General features: G+C 45.5%; 1 protein-coding gene across 1 annotated transcript in view; it reads right to left on the bottom strand.

The window, feature by feature from the left end:
- The window catches only part of CASQ2 (calsequestrin 2), a 70,114-nt gene that overhangs the window by 3,504 nt on the left and 41,273 nt on the right, over positions 1 to 25,337 (bottom strand). Inside the window, exons 6-9 of the mRNA XM_033200748.1 lie at positions 24,260 to 24,390; positions 22,787 to 22,832; positions 14,902 to 14,956; positions 1,670 to 1,770 (exon numbers count right to left, since the gene is read on the bottom strand). Coding sequence (XP_033056639.1) covers positions 1,670 to 1,770; positions 14,902 to 14,956; positions 22,787 to 22,832; positions 24,260 to 24,390 — 333 coding nt within the window. The remainder of the gene's footprint in view (positions 1 to 1,669; positions 1,771 to 14,901; positions 14,957 to 22,786; positions 22,833 to 24,259; positions 24,391 to 25,337) is intronic.

Raw genomic sequence — 25,337 nt, 5'->3', positions numbered from 1 at the left:
CTCCCATGCAAATATATGGCCTAGTGGGGACTAGGGATAATCAGGAATCTGGAAATCAGAATAGTCTGAAGATTTCTTCTTTGCAAAAACCAAGGCAAACACATAGAACTGGCCAGAAGAGAGGCTGGGCGCGGTGGCTCACGCCTGTAGTCCCAGCGCTTTGGGACTGGAGTCCAGGAATTTGAAACCAGCCTGAGCAACATAGTGAGACCTTGTCTCTACAAGAAATTTTAAAAATTAGCTGGGCATGGTGGCACACACCTATAGTCCCAACTGCTCAGGAGGTTGAGGCAGGAGGATTGCTTGAGCCTGGGAGCTTAAGGCTGCAGTAAGTTGAGATTATGCCACTGCACTCCAGCCTGGGTGACACAGTGAGACCCTGTCTCAAAAAAAAAAAAAGAACTGGCCAGGAAAACTGCAAACCATCTGCAAGCTTATATAACAAAATAGTCAGATAAACTAGAAACACAACCAGGCAGAAGCTATATCAACAAAGCTGTACTGTATGCAGTCTTATATGGCCATGACTTTGTTATAATTACCCAGTGCTACGACAATGGTCTCAAGTGTCATGGAAGCCTCTGCCTTTGATTCGTCCCCCTCCTCTACATAGGGCTGATTTTCAGGACCCTTGAGATGCCTCTCAATTTTCTCTCTTTAATCACAGTATCATCAGTCAAGACCTATGCAACTAGTGATAATTCCTGGAAGATAAAGTCATCATTCATAACCTAATGATAACTAAACTTGTACTGATTACCACAATAAGCTTTTACCTAAAGCAGTAGGTAGACCAAGCTTTAGCATCATGTAGACCTAGATTGGAATATCACATCTATCACTCACTAGCTTTAACCTCCCCAGCTATCATTCTCTCCACCTTGTGACAGGGATTGTAATAGTACCTACTTCACAGCATTGTTGAGAGGATTGCTGTGATGAAGCATGTAAAGCATTACTATAGTTCCATGCATACAGTAGAGTATATCAGCTATGCTTATTATCAGTACCAGTACTTATTATCAGTACCAGAACCAGTACCAGGGTTCAATTCATGTAGTGTACAAATTCTGTTTATTCTTTTTAAAAACATATAAGTATAATCAAAGCTTTCAGGCCACTGATCATGGACACTAGCAAAAGTGTGGACTTTAAGGTTCTTTCACATTCATCGTAGGCTAGACACTATGCTAGGTCCTGGGGAGAACACGATGAACATGACAGGCATATGCTCTCTTTCTCTCCACAAAGTTCTGAACTCGCTGAAAAATGTTCATCTCTGATTTTTATTACTTGGTAATTCAGGTGGCCTCAGAACGATGATCCCCACCCAGAAAGTAAAAGTAGTTCTGGGGACAGTGAGTGCAGTGGTGAGGGGCAGCTCTGGAGCTGCCCCCGAAGGAGTTTACCCTGCTCACTTGGGTGGGTCTCCGAGGGTCAAGGGTTTTCAACTCCTGGTTTCAACTCCAGGGAGTAAGCCTCATCCTTTCAGGGTCAGCACCAGGCCCCAAGTTCAATATTGCCCCAAGGGCCAAGACCTCCCACATTGGATGGGGGCTGTCACTGGGTGTCTTCAAGTGCCTCCGCCTATTTCACCTCCTTGGATGCTAAACGCAATCATGAGGCTGTGACAGCAACTGAGGGTGGGGCGCTGGCCGGAGCCACTCACCAGAGGAAAGTCGTCGGGGTCGATCCACAGGATGCTCAGGTCGGGGTTGTCGGTATTGTCCCGGGCAACCTGTTTCAGGATCTCCAGGAATTCGTAGCCATCTGAAGCAGGATTCAAGAGAGTTGAGTAACCCCTGCACACACACAGCTTCTAACGTGGAGAGCAGAGTGCGGTTTTTCCATGAGGACTTCTTAGGCCGTTTGGTGCTTACCCTCAATTATAGGATTATTCTATAGAATGAGTCAGATGAGAGCTCCAGGCACAAAGCCGCTTATACAAAGGAAACAATAAAAAATTTGAACAAAGGATTAAAGGTTCACAGAGAACTGGCTGGTTTTTCACTGGAAGCCAAACTTCGTTTGTGAAAACTGCCCAGCCTTGGGTCAGAAAGTCAGTCCCAGAACAGAGAAACTCCTGCCTATTCTCACTGATCCTGTGCCATCTCTTGAAACAGATACTTTGCCGTCCCTTAGAGTCCCAGTAACATCTGCTATATGGACCAAGAATGTTTAAGCCTGGACCCTTAGTTTTCTACAACCAGGAATTGCTAAAACCTTCAAACCAAACGAGCTTCTGATTTACAGTTGGTTTCACAGCTCTGAGATAGTAAACGGGGCTTCCCTCCCTCCCTCCCTCCCTCCGTATTTCCTTGTATACTGGGCCCTCCCTCTGTTCAGTCAGCAACAGTCATTGCCCTAGGGGCAGGATGATTCATAAGAAAAGCAGAGAGGAGCTTTATAAGTTTCAAGAACACAAACTTCTTAGCTTTAAAAGCCTAAACCTTGAAGGACTGGGAGCATACAACTTTTGCCATAAACAAAAATTATAGGAGAATGTTTAGTAAGAGATAGCATACTCTCAACCCTCAGCACCACTCCCTAGCCCCCAGCTAGAAACTGAAAAAATGGTTTAGATTCTGGAAGGTCCCTGAGAATACTAAACTGCGCCTGTGTGTGTGTGCGTGCGTGTGTGTATGTGTGCGTGTGCATGCGTGTGTGTGCGTGTGTGTGTGTGCGTGTGCATGTGCAGAAACACAAGCCATGTGTGCATGTGTGTCCATGTACAGAATCTCCATTGTTTCCGGGAATCCCAGGGTATAGAAGACCTATGATTTGTTTCAGAATTAAACTTAGGCAAATGAAAAGATCCCAGAATCCCTTAGAGAACCCCCTGGTATAGGAGCACTAGGGCAGAAAAGCCTGTCGAAAGGCCCCATGGAGTTGTCTTGTCATTCTGAGAAACTTGGACAGGTGACAATGACCCACACCAGATGTGCACCCCACTCAGCTATGCCTGGGAACCAGAGAGACCCTGGATCCCTCGGGATGGTGGAATTGGGGTGGAGGACCATTAATTATCAGCCCCAGCTTCCACCACTCAGTGGTATACACTCAAAATTGAAATTTAGGTTCAGTTCTAAATAATAAAGTTACAGTTCTTGCATAGCTGAATTTGTGGCTTGAAATTTATACCTTGAATATAAGTAACTCACCAGCTACTTGGGAATTCAATTAACTGTGTTTTCTTTGCAAAGCTTTTTCTTTTGCCTGGAATCTTAGCAAACTTGAGCTCCTCCCTATGGCCTCTGTTTAGCAAGCCTCTCCTCTCTCCAGGAATGCTAGCTTTTGTTTGGCGCTTTTGGACTCTTGGTAAAAGTTTTTTTCTACACTTCCTTATCTCTAATGCATTCCAGGCAAAATGCATACTATTCTTAGCAACTCCACTTTGAGTTTTTGAGTTGATGTAGTCACTGTTGCTAGCTCACACTGAAGATTCAGGCTGAGCCTCCTTAGGCCTTATTATGTGGGAAGCACAGCGACCTCTAGTGGACTAGTGGAGAAGTTCCTTTGTTTTGTTTTTTTTGGGGGGTGGGGGGTCTCAGTTGCCCAGGCTGGAGTGCGTGGTGGGATCATAGCTCACTGCAGCCTCGACCTCCCGGGCTCAAATGATCCTCCTGTGTCAGCCTCACAAGTAGCTAAAACTACAGGTGTGTGCCATTATGCCCAGCTAGTTTTTAGATTTTTATTGTTTTATTTTGTAGAGACAGGGGTCTCACATTGTTGCCCAGGTTGGTTTTGAACTCCTGAGCTCAAGTGATCCTGCCTCAGCTTTCCAAAGTGCAGGATTACAGACTTGAGTCACTGTGTCAGGCCTAGAAGGGGTCTTTATGGCTGGTGTCCATTTCTTGCAGAGATACAGAGTGGACTTGGGTGATCTTTTAATCTGTGCCCATAACCATATTGCAAACGAGATTATGACAGACACCGGAGACTGACAGGGCTCTAAGCATTAGAGTTCATTTATCTGTAATTGCGGGACTGGGGGCAAGGTGGGGTAGGGGCAATACTCCTATTGCCTGTAGGTGGAACTGAGAAGGTCCGGCCCCTCCAGTGTATCACTGGCTGCCAGATGTGGACACTACGGGTTCTCCTTTGGCCATGTGTCTGTCACAGAGAGAGGGAAATATGGTGCCACCTTGGTTATCTGTAGAGATAGGAATCATAATACAAAGACCACAAGGAGGAATTCCTCCAAAACAACTTCAGTTACTGTTTTTAGCTGCAGAAAATAAAGAAATGATAATCAATGAGGTGACACTGCCAATACTTTGGAAGATGAGAGAGAGTCAAACGTAAAAGGGACATGACAAATCTGAAATTCACAAAGAGGATGAAAGGCAACAACACAGACTCAAATGAAAGTAGAAAGCAAACTTGTGGTGCAAGAGACTGATTCACATAAAGGAAAGGAGAGTCTAGATAGGCACGAGTGTTGTGGAGGGACAGAATCTGTGACCCAGAACTACAAGCTGAATATACAACAGAGCGCTGTTGTTTTCTTATGGGAAAAACTCTCTCTTTTTTTTTTTTTTTTTTTTTTGAGCCAGAGTCTGGCTCTGTCGCCGAGGCTGGAGTGCAGTGGCCGGATCTCAGCTCACTGCAAGCTCCGCCTCCCGGGTTCACGCCATTCTCCTGCCTCAGCCTCCGGAGTAGCTGGGACTACAGGCGCCCGCCACCTCGCCCGGGTAGTTTTTTGTATTTTTTAGTAGAGACGGGGTTTCACCGTGTTAGCCAGGATGGTCTCGATCTCCTGACCTCGTGATCCGCCCGTCTCGGCCTCCCAAAGTGCTGGGATTACAGGCTTGAGCCACCGCGCCCGGCGAAAAACTCTCTTAACATTGGGATTCAGGCCGGGCATGGTGGCTCAAGCCTGTAATCCCAGCACTTTGGGAGGCCGAGACGGGTGGATCACGAGGTCAGGAGATCGAGACCATCCTGGCCTACACGGTGAAACCCCGTCTCTACTAAAAAATACAAAAAACTAGCCGGGCGTGGTGGCGGGCGCCTGTAGTCCCAGCTACTCGGGAGGCTGAGGCAGGAGAATGGCGGGAACCCGGGAGGCGGAGCTTGCAGTGAGCTGAGATCCGGCCACTGCACTCCAGCCTGGGCGATAGAGCGAGACTCCCTCTCAAAAAAAAAAAAAAAAAAAAACATTGGGATTCATCAAAAGGAATGTGGTATACAAGAACATACCTACTACATTCCTATTTGACATTCTAGAGCAGGTTAAGAGACGAAAAGAAAAACTGAACTGTGCAAGAAAAATCAAATGGATTGTAGTATTTATGTAAATGAGCAAAGTCAAAAGTGTGGCTTACAGCCCACTTTCAAGAAAATAAAAAGGTTTTTGTAAGGAGAATATTCTTTGTGTCTATGGAGAAGCAAAGCAATCTCGAAAACCATTCCCAGAATAAATTAATAAATAAGGTTGACATTAAAGCTGAAAAAGTTTCCTCTAGATCCAAGGGCAGGTTTCTGATGTTCAGGGTGATGAACTCTGTAATGGACAATGTCTGTGTCCCCGAATACTTTTAATGACGGAACAGAGCCCATTCTTCAGGGAGTCAACCCAGCATAGCCCTTAAACACACAGACTCTGGGGCCAAATGACCTTGGCCAAGGTCCTGGATGTACCCTTAGAGTGTGACTTAGAGCAAGTTATTTAATGTTTGTCTCCTCATCTGTAAAACAGGGATGATGACAATGATAGCATCTACTTCACTGGGTAGTTGTGAGTTAAATGAATCAGTTTCTCTGCAGCACTTGGACAGTGCCTGGCATAGAGTAAGATTTAGCCATTATTTTACTTAAATTACCTAACATTCTATATTCAAAGGCAAGGAAGCTGGCTGGAACTCCCTAAGCCTGGCCGTTCCTCTGTTCATTTACCACATCGGTATTAAGTTCAGTGATCTGGGCACCGGGAGTGGGGTGGAGGCAGTCTTGGATCCACGTGGTAGAGAACATGCCCACAGAAAACTACATCACAAGACAGTACAGCGTGGGGCAGTGCCTTCCGGCTCCTGTTGCTGATTCTGTGACCAAAGGCTTCAGGGATGGCTGTGCCAGCTGGTGTGACCATGAGAACCCTACCTTGATAACTGGGTCAGGAAAAGGTTTAATTCCTTTGCTTTTAAGGCATTAGCTTGTGTGGATATTCCTGATCAAAGGCTTACGAGCCTCCAGGGCTCTCCCCTCTTCAGACTCCAGCCTTGAGTGCAGACATGTTAAAATGGATTCTCATTAATCTGTGAAAGTGAGTTAAGGTAGCTAACCTGGTCTCACATGTATTCAGTTGCTAAAATTGTAAGTTACAAGTTCAATTTTTTCCAAAGAGAGCCTCTGTTTCTTTGTAAAACTGGCAGGTCCCCTGGAAATCAGAAACATTCTCTGGATCCTCCCTTTTTGACCAGGAAGGCAGGTGTAGGAAGCCACGTTTCACTTTAGTAATTCAATGTTAAGCAAGAACTAGTCCACTGTTAAAATTACATGGATGAATGACTGAGTTTAAAATGAGTAAATGTTTCCTTTATCAGTGGTAGACATGGCTTGGAGGTCTTTCAAGACTGTGGTCATGCATGTTCCAGAAAGATAGCCCATACTTCACAAAAGTATATAGAGAAAAAGGGGGAAATACTATTCAGAGATGTGTAGGCTAATAGTTATCTAGACATAGCAAGTAGAGGACTAGTCTCTGCAGTCATCAGAAAAGCATCAGTTCTCAAAATGAGAAGAGACCCCGCAACCCAGATATTCCAAACATCCAGGTAGGTGAATAGCCCACACTCAAAACATTTGTATCTTTTGAATATTTCCGGGACTGAGACACTTCGGCATTGCTAAAGGCTGACTACAGAGTTGATCATTCTAACAGCCAAGAATCTTATCCTTGCATCCAATTGAAATCTCCTTTTATACACATGACGTTTACTCCCCAATTTCTTCCTTTATGGACACTAGACATTGTTCTTTTTTGTTTTGTTTTGAGATGGAGTCCCGCTCTGTTCCCCAGGCTGAAATGCAGTGGTGCAATCACGGCTCACTGCAGTCTTGACTTCCCAGGCTCAAGTGATTCTCCCATCTCAGCCTCCTAAGTAGCTGGGATCAGAGACACACGTCACCACGCAGTTAATTTTTTAATTATTATTTGTAAAGATGAAGTCTCTCTGTGTTGTCCCAGCTGGTCTTGAACTCCTGGGCTCAAGCGATACTCCCACCTCAGCCTCCCAGAGTGCTGGGATTATAGGCGAAAGCCACCACGCCCAACCAGGACACAGGACATTGTTCTCCACATGCAGAAAGTCTATAATCACGCTGCTCCAACCTTTATTTTCTGAGTGTCTATTGAACACTTACTGGGTACTGAGTACTTTTGCATTTGATTTTTACAACTCATCTTGATGGAGGTTAGGAAGATTTTATCATCTCCATTTTAAAGAGGATGGAATTAAGACCCAAGGAGAGCAAATGACTTGCCCAGCATCACACAGCAGCAAATGGTAGAGTTGAGAGTTGAACTCAGGTCTTAAGTCTGCACGTCTGGAGCCACTTCCACTGTCTCCTACCCTCTGAGGTCTCCTCACTCCTACCAGTGTTGCTGCCATCTTCCTTTCTCGAGTTTGTGCTTAAGATTTTTAAGCCCAGTGTGAAAGCTTCAACATCAGGGAAGCAGGGGCTGGGACACTGAGGAAACTGTCCATGGGGTCAGCGCCAGGGCTGGCGGGCTGGCAGGCTTGCCTCTACCTTCCCATCACGCTGGCAGGCTGGCCTCTACCTTCCCATCCCCTCCTTCAAACCACGTTGCCAAGCCCTCGCCTCCCAGCAGCTGCAGTATGATGGGTTGGCTAACTCAGGGATGGCTCTGAGTGGGACTGGTGTCTCAGAGATGGATGTACTGGAGCTGTGAGAACTGCTCCTCTCCTGCCACTCAGGCTTGGAGTCCTGAGAGACCATGACCCAGAGCCAAGGGATGCACGTTGAACCAGGAGGTTTCTCACGGCAAGTGAGTGGCCTCTGGGAATCACATCTTTGTGTGAGGAGAAACTGGTGATTATCCTCTCCTGTTTCCCTGGCAGGGACTGATGGGAATGAGCCTTCACCAAGCCCTAGGGGACCGGTCCCAGGCCAGGCACAGCCAAGTCAGGAGCCAAGGCCACATTCGGCAGAGGCTCATGTGTCTCAGACCAAGCAGCGGCCTAGGAGCGAACAGGCCCCCAGCACGCTGGCTGTGCTCACTCCACAAAGGCACTGAAAGGGACCCTTCCTGACTCCATGCCATGGGAAGTTCTGGGCCTCAGGGTCTCTGCTCCTGTGAGGAGAGGCCTGAGCTTGGGAGGGCCAAGCTCTTAGAGTGGGGTCCTGCCCTTACTTGTGTGGCAGGTGGACAGATAAATGGCCGGGGCTGGAACCACAGAGCTTAGAGGTTGTGTCTAAAGAGGACACTGGGTCTGGAGTTTAAAGACCTTGCACAGGTCGCTTAACCGCTCCCCTTTCGTCTCCTCCTCTGAAGGTAGAGAGAACAGCAGCCACATGACCTCTCAGGCATGTTGATATAATGAGATGCTCTCAACATGTGGGTTGGGTAAAGTGTGTAGGGAGACACAGGCAGAAGGGCCTCATAAAGACTTCCTCTGTCTTCTTCCTTTTTCTCCTCCACTCCCATCACACTGTTAAATCATTTCAAGGCTTTTTTTTTTTTTTCCACTACTTTGACGGGAGGGGTTTTTGTTTGTTTGTTTTGTTTTGTTTTTGTTTTTGAGATGAAGTCTCACTCTGTCACTGAGGCTGGAGTGCAATGGTGTGGTCTCGGCTCACTACAACCTCTGCCTCCTGGGTTCAAATGATTCTCCTGCATCAGCCTCCCAAGTAGATGGGACTACAGGTATATGCCACCACGCCCAGCTAAGTTTTGAATTTTTAGTAGAGATGGGGTTTCACTATGTCGGCCAGGCTGGTCTCGAACTCCTGACCTTGTGATTCACCTGCCTGCAATTCCAAAGTGCTGGGATTACAGGCGTAAGGGTTCTGTTTGTTTGTCTGTTTTCATCAGGCAGGTATAATTTGAGCTCCCACAACATCTTAAGCCCAGAGCCAGGGGCTGAGACACAAGGGTGTATAGGACAGGTCCTCTCTCAGAAAGGCCTTATTGGTCTCTAGGCCAGAGCTCATTCGGTAAGTATGAAATTCTCAAAAAGCAGCCCAGCATCTGAACTGGACCCTTTGGGAAACCTCAGAGGGACAGACAAGGCCGGGAGCTCTCCTCTCACAAGATGGAATTGCCAAGAAGTCACCTGTGAGAGGCAAACATCTGCGTAGGACAGGGGACATTGTCTGGGCCCCACGGCTGTGAGACTGCACTTGAGACATGTGAATACGCCACCACTCCTTACCACAGCCCTCTTTCTCTGCCTGTCTTCTGGCCCTAAGATCCCGGAATTGGTGAAAAAGTCAAATGACGTGGTGTTGTGATGAAGAGAAGCTTAAGCTGGTGGTTACAGAGCCCAGACTTGGGGCTGGACTGCTAGGTTTGAATCCCAGTTCTATCACTGATTAGCCATGTGAGCTGGGGACATTATTTAACTTCTTCGTCCCTCTATTTTCTCATCTGTACACCGCAGAAGATGATAAAAACAGCACCTAACACGTTGGGTTGTTGCAAAGGTTAAATATGTTGATACGTGTTAAGTGCTTGGAATAACATTCGACACATAGCAAGAACCAGGCCAGGCACAGTGGCTCACGCCCATAATCCCAGCACTTTGGGAGGCTACTGAAAATACAAAACTTAGCCAGATGTGGTGGCCCATGCCTCTAATCCCAACTACTCAAGAGGCTGAGGCAGGAGACTCGCTTGAACCCGGGAGGTGGAGGTTGCAGTGAGCAGAGATGGTGCCACTGCACTCCAGCCTGGGCAATCGAGGGAGACTCTGTCTCAAAAAAAAAAAGAAAAAGAAAGAAAGAAAGAACCAAATGTTACATTTGATAAACCAAATTTAAAATCAAAAGCTCAAAGAGGCAGTTAGTGGTCCTACTTGAGACAATGGGTCTCAAAAATATTTTTACAAGAACCTGAAGCAGTGGAAGCTTGTATGGAACAGAGCTTGGAGACATTCCTTCCAGGGCCTATCACTAATTCTGTTCCACATGCGCAGACAGCAGCCTGTCCTTGCATTTCCAGCTTGTTAGCGCTAATATTCCCAGTGCCCTTTGAGGATATCCATCCAGCATGCACTCATGTAGAAATGCCGCTTTGCAAATCTTTCATCACATGTTATAAAGAAGATGTCAGCCTGACACAGGTACATCTAGGGGTGGTGAGGAAGAGAGTTGTTCATTTTCAAACCTGTCAGACGAGCGGCTCTGGCGGGTGCTTTGAGCGCAGGAGCTGGAGGAAGACTGGCGGCACCACCAGGCAATGGGCAAGAGCGCAGGACTAGGAAATGTCCTTCCCAGCCAGGCCTGCCTGAGGGCATGGGATGAGATCCAGCGATTAGGCTCTAGGGCCAGGAGAGCAGACCCTGCCTCCTGGCAGGTAGGGGTGGGAGTACAGGGTTGCTGCCTGCCCTCAGCTTTCTACAAGGGGTGAACTCCAGTTCTTGGCCATGAGGGTCATGTCAGAACTGTTGGGAGAAGGAAGTGGTTGGGGCAGCTGGATCACTGGGATGTGTGGTTGTTGCTGTTGTATAATCTTAGATCCCAAACCTGGACAGTGGGAGGAAACCGGACTTTTATTCACTGACTAGGCTCTCAAGCTTCCAGGTGGTTTTGCGCTCTTCTCACCTCCCCCTGCTCTGCCTGCTCGTGCCCCCTTCCCCAGTACATGAGGCAGCACTGCACATGCTCAGAGCCTGCACTGGCTGGGACATTGTTTGGAGTTGGTGTGATAGGGTGGACTGTGCACAGAAGGGGCCCTTGGGAAATCTAAGCTCGATTTTCCACTATTCCTATAACCCTGTGATCTCAAACATGCCATTGCATTGCCCTGGGTCTCCGCTTTCTTGTCTTTCAAATGTTGGAGGTGGAGAAGATGGTGAAGGGCAATAGAGAGGCAGGAAGGAGGAGCAAATGATCACTTAGCACAAGGTCCTGCTACAGACTTACATGCCACTCAGAGTTGCTACCCTGATGACTTCATGTAACCTATGGCAGGGCCTTGTGGTTAAGGGTGTGGGCTGGGAAGCCAGACGTCCTCAGCGTCATTCCAACTTTATGCTTCCCAGTGAGGTAAGCTCTCTCAGCCTCAGCTTCCTCAGTTGTAATAAAAATAATGCCTTCCTCATGGGGTTCTTGTGTACATATAAGTATACAGTAAGTGACAATCACCATTATCTCCCTCATAGTCATGATGTATTTAGAGGTCAAGACAGCCTGCTTGAATTTGAATCTTGGCTTAGGTACAGTGAGTGATTTGGGCAACTTATTTAACCTCTAAAACTCACGTTCCTCATCTGATACTAGAAAATAATCATCATGCACATATTACAGAGTGGCTTTAGGTGCTAAATAAGGTCATCTACATAAAGCTCCTAGCACAGTTCCTCAATAATGTTAGCTCTTTAAGAAGAACTGTATTATTTTCCTGAATGTATGATCTTCTTCCTTGGGTTGGTGGGGTAGGTGTTTTGTTGGGGCGAAAGGCCATGTCTAACTTGTTAGCAAGAGCAAAGGAATGCAGAGGGACTGTATGCAGGAATGAAATTCCTAATCCTGCAGTCAGGCCCATTGCCCCAGGTTACACATCAGTGCTCTGCAGGTAAATCACTGATTAACCACAAATTCAGAGTCAGGGACTTTCACAGACAGTTCTTTCCCTCTCCCAACCCTGAGTGGCAAGGCCCTCGCTCACAGAAGATGCTTCTAGAGCTCCTACCCCTCCCTCTCCCCTCACCTCAGTGCGTGCTTACAGCTTCCCAGTACAAGCCCCAGCTTGGGCTCTTTTGGGGAAAGGCACAGCTTCAGGCCCAGGGATATTTGTACAGGGAGGAGGTGGAAGTAGTTTCTGGAGCTTGATTCATTACAGCAGCAATCTCGGTCAAACAGGTTCCTGCAACTTCGGGGAGGCCTCTTTGTTCTATTGTTCCAAAGAGCCAGACAGGCTTCCCCACAATCCTGGAAGGGGGCAGGTGAGGTGGGGAAGGAGCCCTCTGGAGTCTGGCCAGCAGGCTGCTGCCTATGGCAACTGCATCTCTGTTCACATAACACCAGGGATCCAATTCTGTTTGATTACAGCTTGTAAACCTTAGGCAATTGGCTTCCTTTGCTATTTGCTCCTCCGGGGCAGAGTGGTGGCCAGAATCTGTGGAAAACCCACTGAAACCACTCTGGCTTTTTTTGAGGGGGTGGAGACAAGGGCTAGATCATGCTGAAAAATGAACAGCCAACAGAGTGCTCAGATAATTCAGAATATAAATTTGGTTTTGATACCATGGAATAGTATTCGGCCCTTAAAAGGAATGATATGTGCAATATCATTGGGACATCTTGAAAACATCATGCTAAGTGAAAGATGTCACACACAAAAGGCTACATAGTAAATGATTCCATTTATATGAAATGTCCAGAATAGGCAAACTGTAGAGATAGTAAGTAATTCCTGCCTGCAGAGGTGGGTGAGAGGGAAATGGGAGTAACTGCTAATGGCTGTTTTTCAAAATATTCTAGAATTAGATACTGATTATGTTTGCACAACTTTGTGAATGTACTAAAAACCACTGAAATCTTCACTTTAAAAGGGTTACTATTATGGTATATGGATTATATCTTGATTTTACAAATTATATGATAAAAAATCTGGGTTTCACTCTGTAAGAAACTATGGAGGCTATTAGTGTATTGCCAAAAAAGGGAAGGAAAAGCTGGTCTGCCAGTGAAGAGTTTGGGGCTTGGTCTTGTTTGGTCATCTAACTCTCTAATCATCTGCCAGACAAATATTTATTGAGCACCTACCATGTGTCAAGACATTGTGCAAGAATCAGCTGTATATTGATGAACAAGGAGATCTGTTCACCCTTCATGATCTACCACTAACTGTGTTCTCTTGGGCAGTTTTTTTTTTTTAACTTCTCCAAATGGCTGTTTCCTGATCTGTCCAGTGGAACCATCTCTATCTAGATCTCTCCCTGTGAGTGCATAAGAAACTGAGGTCCCCAGCAAGTACCATGAAAGTCTACATTCCCTTGTCTTTGGTTACATTCTGGGTTGTCTCAGGGTTTCCAAAATGCACTTCAGAATCTGTGCTTCCACTTTCTTTTGGGGACTCTCTATCTCACAGAGTACTGCCATAGGAAATTGCTACCTACAAAATTAATTTGCCTGCACTTCACTCTCCACTGGTGTTGAAAAGAATGAAACCAGAGAAAAGCTGTCCAAGTTCCAAAAACAAAGTTACAAATTCATTTACAGGGTCATCTTGCACATTTAAAATAAGCTGCTCATTTTCCCCAGTTCTCATTATTTAGGGGAATGTTTCCTACTTCACTTCCTAAGCACAGACAATATTTTATGGATCAAAGTATACATTTATCCTATTTTCAGGTAGAATTGTGGTTGATATAGGCTCGATGGCAAAATTGGTAAATAAATATTTAATGTGAACAGAAGTTCACACATGCACACACACACACCCTGTAAAGCTGGTATGTTTTAATATCCTCCCCAGTGCCCAGTGTACCTTTCTATGTTTGGGCAGCAAAGCAGAATGTTTGAGGTTCTTGAAAGCATCTCCAGAAGCATTTTATAAAATCAATTGGAGAAAAAAATAAAATCCCGCTAGGCTTCCCACACCATCAGCAGCCATGTTGAAGCTGACTTGCCCTCTGGCCCACTTCTGGTCACTGTGTACTACCCCAGGATAATGTAGCTCTTGTCACAAGACTCATTGTCCCTTCTCTGTTCTATAGATAAAATTTAAGACATGGTGAGATTAAAAATGATATGGTTTGGATCTGTGTTCTCCACCCAAATCTCCTGTTCAAATGTAGTCCCCAATACTAGAGGTGGGGCCTGGTGGAAGATGATTGGATCATGGGGGTGGTTTCTTATGGTTTAACACTATGCCCCACTTGGTGTGAATTCTCACAAGATATGGTTATATAAAAGTGTGTGGCACCTCCCCACCACCTTGGTCCTGCTCCTGCCATGTGAGATGTCTGCTCCTGCTTTGCCTTCTGCCATGAGTAAAAGCTCCCTGAAGCCTCCCCAGAAGCAGATACTGCCCTGTTTCCTGCACAACCTGAAGAACTGTGAGCCAATGAAGCCTCTTTTCTTTATAAATTACGCTGTCTCTGGTGTTTCTTTACAGCAATGTGAGAACTGACTAATACAATAAGATTTCCATTTGAGTTTCTCTTTTAGGTTCTGCATACCAATAAAACTACTGACATCAGCTGGTCTAAAAGGCTGAGCAAGGAGCTGACTTGTGGAATAATGCAGTTTCCACATCCTCATGATTTCATCCTCTTACCCAGATCAATCGATGACCCCAATTTTCCAGGCCCTCACCTTCCATGACCCTCTTAAAAACCCTTGCCCAGAACCCCTTGAAGAATTGGATTTGTGGCTTGAGAATCCCTCCCCTTACCCATTTGGCAACCTTGTGATTATTAAACTCTTTCTCTGCTGCAAATCCCACTGACTCAGTGTGTTGGTCCATTGCTGTGCAACGGTGTAGGAACCTGGTAGTCTATAACATTCTGATTTGTTCACACCTTTTCTTCTCTTAGCCATGTGCACAATTGAAAACAAACTCATACTTAATGGGTGCCACCAGGGGGTGCCCAATATCTTGCAGTTGCATTGTGGATGGGACGTGAGAGAAGAGAAAGGTGAGGGCTGACAAAGGTGAGAAATCGGTTCTTGCTAAAGTTGTAAAAGAGCAGATTGAAAATTTCCTACCTGGGTCACTCTTCTCTGCAAAGGCCACAATGTGGATCCCATTCAAATCATCTTCCTGTATGAGAAAAGAATCCAAAGTTACACTTCCAGCTGGAGGGTTCAAAGGACTGAGCCTGGGACAGGGACTCAGAAGCTGGAATGGAAACAAGAGAGGTAGGGAGAAGTGTGGAAGCGGGGATGAACACAGAGGCCAGAGGAGTACAGTGGGGCTCACATTAAGGAAGGAATGCTGAGGAGCAACTGGCAGGAGTGCATAGGGTTTGGACCAGGGACTCAGATAAATGAGTTTGCGAGACAGGAAAATATCAACCACACGTAAGACATTAGCACTAAATAAGCCTCACTCCTGTGGTCTGGTGATTCCGGGAGAGCAACAGCAAAAGGCAAAATGAAAAAGAATATGAGTCTGGTTTATGAGGAGATCTGAGGGCAACAATGGCTCTAGAGGCAGCTCAGTAAAAGCAGCTGTCGGTCTCTGTTTCAAGAATTTACCACTGGCAGATAGAGTCAGTGATGCACCAGATTATGGAGGCTTCTGAATGCTGTGGACAGATCCTGAAACTATCCCCAAATGGATGGCAGACAGGAATCACTGAGGTCAATTAGGATGTGGGCTGGTGTTGTCCACACAAGAATCACAGACAACCGTTGAGCTTCCCTATTAGGTCCCTGCCTATGGAACCCATGTAGTGTGTAGGGGACACTTTGCTGTCTGTGACCTCTAGGTGACTTCCTTGAAGTCCTTGCCCAGTCAGTATAGGCCTCCAATGCATTTCTGAGGCTGCAAGAATTGTCTGGAATTTGAATGTAGGGAAAGTTGAGGGTGTGTGACTGAGAAAAGTGGGTATAGCTGTGGGGGCAGGGGCAGGAAGAAGAACCTAAAGAGAGTATTTTAAGTCTATAGGGCAAACGAGGGGCATTTCATGTCTCTACACCCTGGACAGCAAAGACCCTATGCCTTGTGTCTCCTTTGCAATGATTATTTCTGGAGAAAGAGGAGCTGGAGCTTGGAAGGGGCTCTGCTGTCACAAATGTGATTCTCAGGAGACTTGGAGAGGAATATGTGTGAGAAAGAGGTACCTGGGGACAAAGCTGAGTGCATACTGATGATGAGACATGGGGAGAGGTATGCTTTGGGCACTCTGAATGTCATATCAGAATCATCCTATGGAAAAACCTCCAGGCGTCTCAACCTTCCCGTGATCTCTGTTTCCATTTCAATTGATTTTAATGCTGGTGCAATCCTATCTAAATGCTAATTTTTTTCCTTTGAGTTTGGAATGGACAAAACTTCCACAAATTCTAAGAAAGATTAAATGGAAAATATTATTATTATTAAAAACAAGAGAGTGGGCATTGCCTTGGTCAGATTCTCTGGGGAATTTAATTTTACAGATATACGCATGTGTGTGCCTGTGTGTGCCGGCTTATTACACCAATCCGACAGCAACCAGAAGGGGAGTCCGAGGTTTCACTGTTTTACATTTGCTATTATCGCCAGACAGAATATCCCAATCAGTTCTCATTAGGCTAGTCTGTGTCTCTGTCTCCTGCCATCAGATGGGAGTGAGCGCTGTTAACTCTGTGAAGCGGGCTTCATTTCTGTGTGCCCTGCTAGAACGCATTTGGAAATTGGCTTTAGAATTAAGAATCCATATTTGTTTTCTAGGAGGCTGCTCATAATACGGCTGTCACTCCCCAGACCCAAGATGGCCCCTGGAGGGAGCACTGTCACTAAGGGAAAGAGCCTGTCTCTGTGTGCGTCACAAAGATTCAGCACGCAGACCTGTGTTCCACATCTACAAGGAAGCAGGCCAGCCCTAGGTGCCAGGCATTTTCAAGTAATAAATTCACAGAGTAGGAACCCATGGGCAAGCCGGCAAGTCGGGCTTACTCAGTAAGAACCCAGCTTGCACAGGGGGGGAAGAGCTGTGCTGACTTCAGGGCTGGGAACCCCCAGGGCTTCTCTGAATCTCACAGCCTTTGCTACTCAGATCTCTCTTTTGGTCTTTAGGTTACATTGTCTTGGAAATTCTGTTTTTAATTGCATGAATCTTCCCTCCTCAACTAGATGGCAAGCTCACTGAAAGAAGGGATTATGCCTTAAAATAACAATTATTGAAGTGGCAACAATATCTGCTATTTGCTATTTTTTCCATACTTACTTTGTAAGAACATTATCTCAAAATCTCGTAAGAAAGTCTTACTCTTATTGAATGCTTGAAGAATCAAAGTGACTTACCTAAGGCCACAGAACTACTAGTGACAGAAAGGGGGATTCAAGCCAGTTCTGTCTGGCCCCAAAGCCCACTGTCTTGGTCCATTCAAGCTGCTATAACAACATATCAAAACCTGGGTAGCTTATAAACCACAGAATGTATTTCTCACTGTTATGGAGGCTGGGAAGTCAAGGCACTGGCAGATTTGGTGTCCGGCGAGGCCTGCTTTCTGGCTCAGAAACATTGCCTTCATGCTGTATCCTCACAGTGGAAGGGACCAGCTAGCTCTCTGGGGCCTCTTTTATCAGGGCACTAATCCCAACATGAGGGTTGAGCCCGCAAGACCTAATCACTTCCCAAAGGCCCCATCTCCTCACACCGTTACCTTGGGGGCTATGCTTCCAATGTATGAATCTGTAGGGGGACACAAACATTCAGACCACAGAACCTGTGCTCTTTCTTTCTCACCACCACCAGCAGAACAGGCTCCATGAATTTATTGCCCCCTGCAGGGTTTGCAGAAGATGTTGCAAACTTGGATCAATGGCTCTTAAGTTGAAAGAGGCTGGAAAGAGACCTGTATATAAAGTAACTGAGTGCAAGATTTCCCAAAGAACTGGAGATTTTAGAGTTACTTCAGTGAATCCCTTCCTTTGGATCCTCCAGCACTTTGTATGCCCCTCTGTTGCAGCAGTGAGCATACTGGGTTGGCTAGACTGTTTCATCTACTCAACCTGAGCTCCTAAGGACAGGACAGCAATGTTCATTTTTATAACCTCATTGCTTAGCACAGAGGTTCTTTTTAATGCCTATAGACTCAAAAAAGGAGTATGGCAATAAAAACCTTACTCACTGAAGAAAATTAGAAAATATTAGGTATACCAAGAAGAAACTATGCGTATCAATTAACTGCCAACCGCATATATCACCACTTAATATTTTACTCAGTTTCCTTCCAGTCTCTGTTGAATGCTTGTTCTCATGTTGAATGAAGAGATGCAAAGAAAAAATGCGGTTAAAATAAGCAGGCTCCCTATTTAAGGTACAATGGAGTGACCTAGATGCTTGTCTGGGGGTCTCTGACCCCATCTTGAAAGTATTTTGCTGTTGCAATAGAGGGAGGCTTCTTTTAGAAGAAACTGCTGACTCTCCTTCCCTGTGGGCAGTTCCCCAGGACTCTAGCAGGCCACTTGGCTAGATGGAGGGTGAAATCTCCAAGGGGAATGACAGATCAGCACCGGGTCTCTTTTTGACAGCTTGACATTCTTTGAGTATTTAAAATAAATAAATAGCTTTCCAATGTACACACAGCAAATATTACCAGGCACCAGTTTCTTTAGTAATCATATGTGAGGTGTTTTCTATGGCCTGCATCTTAAAAACCTGTACAATTAGAGAGAGAGAAAGATCAATAGTTGTTTTAGTCCTAGCTGGCTTTCCCATCTTATTTAAATACTTCTCAGTGTCTGGGGAAGTGGATGTTGAAGGTAAAGACTTTTCTTTTTCTTTCGAAACAGGGTTTCACTCTGTTTCCCAGGTTGGAGTGCAAGGGCACATCTTGGCTCACTGCAGCCTCTGCCTCCCAGGCTCAAGGGATCCTCCTGCCTCAGCCTCTCGAGTAGCTGGGACTATTGGCACGCACCACCACACCCAGCTAATTTTTGTATTTTTTGCAGAGACGGAGTTTCACTATGTTGCCCAGGCTGGTCTTGAATTCCTTGACTCAAGCGATCCGCCCACCTCAGCCTCCCAAAGTGCTGGGACTACAGACATGAGTCATGTTGCCTGGCCAGAGACAAAGACTTTGAAGTTCACTAGCTGGTCACTTTCCACAGCCATATCTGTGGTTTAAGTTGCTGTGGCCATGAGGCCCACAGAGATGCCACTCTTCAGAGCAGTGACCTGCTAGGGGCACAAGGAGAGGAGGAGGTATGGAAAGTGGCTCCTCAGAGGTCCTTTGGATGCACTGATTTTTGTTTCTCCCTTTCAAGGAAACAAAGGTGACACTGGAGGGGCCTGTCCTGCCTTCCCTCTCTAGTTGGAGACTTGAATGAGGGGCTGACTAGGTCTGGTTAGGGCTCCTGGGTAAGTCATGAGGCTGTTCCAGAATGGGGAGGGAAGGAATAAACCATTTCAGTTGCCCTTTTCTCTACCTGGTTAAATTCAATGCACTGCTCTTCCCCAAGTAGAGAACAATTCAATATGCACTAATGTGGAAAATATGAGACATCACCATTATTTTATATTATTGCAAGAGGCTGTATTTTATCTTATTCATTAAGTGAAAAGAAAGGAGAGAATGAGTTCCAATGAAACCAGACACTGAACTTCCTGTCTGAACATCTGCCTCTAATGTGTCAACAGGGAGTATTTCTGCAGCAGTGTGGGATATGTGAGGACAGAGGCTCCCCATCTACAAAACACCATGGTCTTGGGTGTGATACTGCTGTGACAAGAAGGAAAGAACTGGGAGAAGGGGTCCACAGTGTTATATTCCCTCCCTTCCTAGAACCTAGGTAATTGAGACGTGCCTCTTAGGAATAAAGACAATACAAAGAAAAAAACTGAAGATAAAGCCATAGCAGAAGAGAACATCAATAATGACTCTCAATTTAAAGTGGTATTTTGTGTCATGAAAGACAAAGACCAAGACCCTGTTCCAAATTAAAGGTGACTAAAGAAACATAAGCAGGCCAGGCATGGTGGCTCATGCCTGTAATCCCAGCACTTTGGGAGGCCGAGGAGGGAGGATCACCTGAGGTCAGCAGTTCAAGACCAACCTGACCAACATGGTGAAACCCTATCTCTACTAAAAACACAAAAATTAGCCAGGTGTGGTGGTGTGCACCTGTAATCCCAGCTACTTGGGAGGCTGAGGGAGGAGAATCACATGAACCTGGGAGGCAGAGGCTGCAGTGAGCCAGGATGGAGCCACTATACTCCAGCCTGGGTGACAGAGGGAGAATCTGTCTCAAAAAAAAATAAAAAGAAAAGAAAAAGAAACATAAGCAAATGCAAGTGTGGGATCCTGGATTGGATCCTGGGCCAGGAAACAGAGACATTTTTCTTTTGTAGTAAAGGACATTGGTGGGACAACTGGCCAATCTGAATAATGGTAATAGACTTCTTATATCAGTGTTAATTTCCTGATTTTGATAACTCTCTCTCTCTCTCTCTATCATCTATCTCTCTATGTATCTACATAGATAGAAGGCATCGTAAAATGTTAACATTTGGGAGATCTAGGTAAAGAGATAATGAAATTCTTTGTACTACTTTTGTACATCTGAAATTATTTTAGGGTAAAAAGTAAAAACAACATTTTTAAAAAAAAATTATTTTAAAGCACTATTATACCTTTTTGCTATCACCATTTTAAAATATATTAATAAGACTCTTTTTTTGAGACAAGGTTTCACTCTGTTGCCCGGGCTGGAGTGCAGTGGTGCAATCACAGCTCACTGCAACCTCTGCCTCCCAGGGGAAAGTGATTCTCTTACATCAGCCTCCCAAGTAGCTGGGACTACAGGCGCCTGCCACCATATTCAGTTAATTTTTGTATTTTTTGGTAGGAGCGGGGTTTCACCATGTTGGCCAGGCTGGTCTCAAACTCCTGACATCAAGTGATCTGCCCACCTTGGCCTCCCAAAGTGCTGAGATGACAGGCGTGAGTCACTATGCCCAGCGATAAGACCGTTTTAATATCTTTGAAAGGTTTAAATGTTAGGAAAGTTTGTTTCTATTGTGCTGAGTTGTGATTAAATAGTCCACTCCTCTGGACTGGATTATTTACCCTTTGGTATCTTGTGAAATGTTTGCTTTACCTTCAAACATCCAAGTAAGTTACAGACCAGTAAAACAGTGTCAAGTTACTCCCTGGTTCTGTTCATCCATCACTTCAAAGAATTAAATAGATAAATACTTCCATGTTAATTCCTTTCTCCTCCTCCCCATCCCTCACCCCAAATGGCCCCTTGTGGGGACGTAGTCACTCTGGGGAGGCATTCTGCAGAGAACACCAGGTTTGGCTCCAGATGGCCTGTATTTAAGTTCCAAGAACTAATGGTTATTAGTTGTGTGTCCTTTAGTGATTAATCTGTATGAGCACTAGTTTCTGACTATGTAAGATGGGGCTGAAATAGTACTTGGTTTTTGTTTGTTTGGGGGGACAGAGTCTTGCTGTGTTGCCCAGGCTGGAGTGCAGTGGCATTATCATGGCTCACTGAAGCCTCAAGCTCCTGTGCTCAAACAATCCTCCCACCTCAACTTTCCAAGTAGCTGGGACTACAGGTATGCCCCCTATGCCCAACTAATTAATAATACTTCTTCTACATCACTTTCTAGAGCTGTTGGAAGATCCAAATAAAAGGATGCATGAAATGCTTTGAAAAATGCTCCACAGCCTTTGTTATTTATGAAATTCTGTACAAAGCTGAGGTGTGGGTTTGGGGTTTATCTCCAAGGCCCTCCATCTAACACTATTTGAGCTGCCTGACATATTATCCATGACACAGACCTAGAGGACAAGTTGGCTCAGCTGCTTGCCAGTGCCTTCAGTTGATATTTTTTAAAAAACAGCTACCATATTCTGAACTCTTCATATCATTCATCCTTATAGAAAGTCCCAACTCTAGATAAGGAAATTTAGACAGCTCAGAAAGGCCACATGACTTGACGTAGGACACAAAGCTACTAGGTGGCAGATTCTGGACCTGAACCCAAGTCTCTATGACTTTGTAGCCTGAGTCCCTTCCACTGTGTTACTGTGCGGCTCTGGTGGTCAATGAACAGAAGCTATAGTCACTGTGGGAAATGAACTAAGAGCAATTTTTTTTTTTTTTTTTTTGGAGACGGAGTCTCGCTCTGTTGCCCAGGCTGGAGTGCAGTGGCCGGATCTCAGCTCACTGCAAGCTCTGCCTCCCGGGTTCACGCCATTCTCCTGGCTCAGCCTCCCGAGTAGCTGGGACTACAGGCGCCCGCCATCTCGCCTGGCTAGTTTTTTGTATTTTAGTAAGAGACGGGGTTTCACCGTGTTAGCCAGGATGGTCTCCATCTCCTGACCTCGTGATCCGGCCGTCTCGGCCTCCCAAAGTGCTGGGATTACAGGCTTGAGCCACCGCGCCCGGCCCCTAAGAGCAATTTTGCCTAGTGAGTAGTACCAAAGAGGCTTAGATTGATCCATGAAGAACTGTGTTTTAATTGAGCATGATGTTGTCCATATTTTTGTTTTGTTTTGTTTAAAACAGTGTCTCGCTCTGTTGCCCAGGCTGGAGTGCAGCGCCACGATCACAGTTCACTGCAGCCTTGACCTCCCAGGCTCAAGCAATTCTCCTGCCTCAGCCTCCCAAGTAGCTGTAACTCCAGGCACATGCCACCATGCTCAGTTACTTTTTGTATATTTTGTAGAGATAGATAGGGTTTTGCTATGTTGCCCACGCTGCTCTTGGACACCTGAACTCAAGTGATCCCCCACCCCAGCCTCCCAAAGTGCTGGGATTACAGTTATGAGCCCTCGTACCCAACCTGTCTGTGTTTCAAATACTCACCTAGACATCCACCTCAGCCAAATAAAGCTTGGTTTGAGTTTAGGGACTTAATCTAAGAAGCACTGCTCTTGGGGACTATACTCATCTCTACAAGGCAAAGATAATTTGCCTCTTCCTTACCCATGTTTCAAACATTTCTTCTGGGCGCAGGCGACGTAGAGTGGGTCTGGAAAAAATAAAGGAGCTTCTTGAGTAGGGGTCACTGTGGCAGATACGGCAGCCACAGCATCGTGAAATGTAAAATGAGATGCTAGTTCCTTTAAGGCATGGAGAACCCTAAAAACCCACTTATCTCCTAAGGAAACAGACCAGCTCTACTCTACTGTGTCAGACAGCAAGCTGGACCTAAGCCACTCAGCCTTTTCATAGACCCACTGATCCAAGGATTACAAAGTCTGTTACAAACAATGGGTCAGAGGGCACAGGGTCAGCTCATTCCCAGGGCAAGATGCCATTTCCCTCCTCACAGATAGCCACCACTCCAGAGAGCCCACAGCAGGCCTGGAATGAGAACCCTGAGGGGGAAAACAGGAAATCTTGGATTTTGTAGGTTAAAACTGCCTTTGTTTTATCATCTGGGGTATCCATTGAAAGTCCTTTAGGGATATTTAGGGGAGCAGATAGGATCTATATTTTGCTCATAGTTTCATTTCTTTCCGAATATTGGCAAATAGTGCTGGACATATTAATATTTGTTCCTCCAAGTACTGCCTTCCTGAAGGAACTAGGACTGTCCAGGTGAGGGCGATCACAGTACTCCAGGTAAAATGAACACACATGTGCACATGTCAGGTAGGATAGATGGACAAGCCAGTGAGCACACTACCATGTTCCTTTTTCCCATATCATTCCTCCCTCAAGAGCAGGGGTCAGAAGACTACAGCTGGTGGGACAAATTCAGCCAGGGCCTCCTGTTTTCCTAAATAAACTTTGACTGGGACACAGCCACACCCATTTGTTTATACATGATCCATGGCTGCTTTCATGCCACAGCCGCAGAGTTAAGTAGTTGCAACAGACACCATCTGGCCCACAGAACCTGAAAGATTTACCATTTTACCATTTTGTTCTTTACAGAAAAGGTTTGCTGATTCATGCTACAGCTACACTAAGTGGTATCAAGCATTCCTCTCCCAGAAGTCCTATGCATAGAGTGTTCATCTTTGGCTAAGTTACTTAACTATTGAGTCCAATTCTTTGATCTGTAAAATTGGAATAATAATTACCCTGTAAGGTTGGAGATTAGATAAAATAGTTTCCCTAAAACACTGGGCATGGTTATTGGTATACAGGAATTTTCACTAAATTGCTATCATTTCTAGTACAGAATTTTATTTATATCTTGCCCTGGCTTTGAGGGGATTTGCTGACTGAGGGATTTATCAAACCCTGCTTGCAGGTGCAGACTTACATTCAGAAGTAATCATGTCCCTGCTAGTCATCACTGATCAACAAAGCCATACTACTGAGTTCTGTACTGCTGGGGTACTAACTAGGTTGTTGCTCTTGGCAGGTCTGAAATGGTAGCACAGAGAGGCTCCTCTCCATTCCCCAGATCCCAGGCCCCCAGCCCCCGCATGCTATCTCAGGCACCTTTGGTGTTCCTTCACAAACTCCACAATCTCCTCTTCTGTGTAAGGTTTGTTGGGGATGGCAATGGGCTCATCCATAAATGGCTCATAGAAGTCAACCTCATTCATCTTCAAAGATAATTTCTTTGCAACCTGTAACCATTAGAAATAAGACAAAGTTTATTTAGATGCTAGTCTAGAATAGCAATGTGTTGTCCATCTAAGATAAGTGTGTATGTTTTCTGGCAAAGACATAAAAACAAATGTACAGTTTTAACTTCAATGCTGAAGTGATAGGAACTCATCACTCAAGGCCTGGCTAGACCAATCTTCTTTTGTGATCAAAGAAGGAAAGATAGGAAGGAAAAAGACTTATCTAGCAAATGGAGGTCAGGCCGGGGCAGGGAGCAGTTGAGATAAGAAGTGGGAAGTTTAATTCTACAATCACCATCACTCTACTGCATTTGCCAGGGCTGGATGGGAAGCAAATGCCATTGGAGCATATTTACTATCCTGGGTTGTGTGGTTTTAATGGAACCAATGTTGATAAAACAAGCAATTGATGGAGATCCTTAAGGCATATAGGTACTCAGAATCAGAACCCAACTCATTAGCCTGTCCTTGATTTGCTCATAACCCTAATTGCTATTTAGGTTGAAGTGCTGGCCCTACAGTTAAATCTCTCAGTACCCAGTTTGCTTTGTGGTTTGTCAGACTTTGGGAGCTGCCCAGTTTGTCAGCAGTCATGAGGTGACTGACCATCTTGCTTTGCTCTGGTTGGAAGGGCTTCCTGGGATGCAGGACTTTCAGTACTAAAACTTGGACAGACCCCAGTAAGCCAGGATGATTTGCTCATCTTACAACAGATAAGGAGCTCAGAGAGCCAGCCCATAGCCTGGAAGACATTTTCTCTCTGGATTAAAGCAGCCACATGTTCAGTGTGTTGTCAAGGCAGAATGGTTGCTGTTTGCCTGCACGGCTGCTGAACTCAGGACCTCTGTTTGTGAAATTATTTGAGAGGCCTGGAATGTGCAACGCTCTATAGAAAACCAAATGCCATTCTTTTCTAGTTCAGAGCTGTGGTTCAAGAAAGCACAGGG

Source organism: Trachypithecus francoisi, unplaced genomic scaffold, assembly GCF_009764315.1.
Source record: "Trachypithecus francoisi isolate TF-2019V2 unplaced genomic scaffold, Tfra_2.0 Lachesis_group5, whole genome shotgun sequence".
Classification (NCBI taxonomy): Eukaryota; Metazoa; Chordata; class Mammalia; order Primates; family Cercopithecidae; genus Trachypithecus; species Trachypithecus francoisi.
Note: the sequence above shows the minus strand (reverse complement) of the source record. Positions and strands in the feature narration are given on the sequence as shown.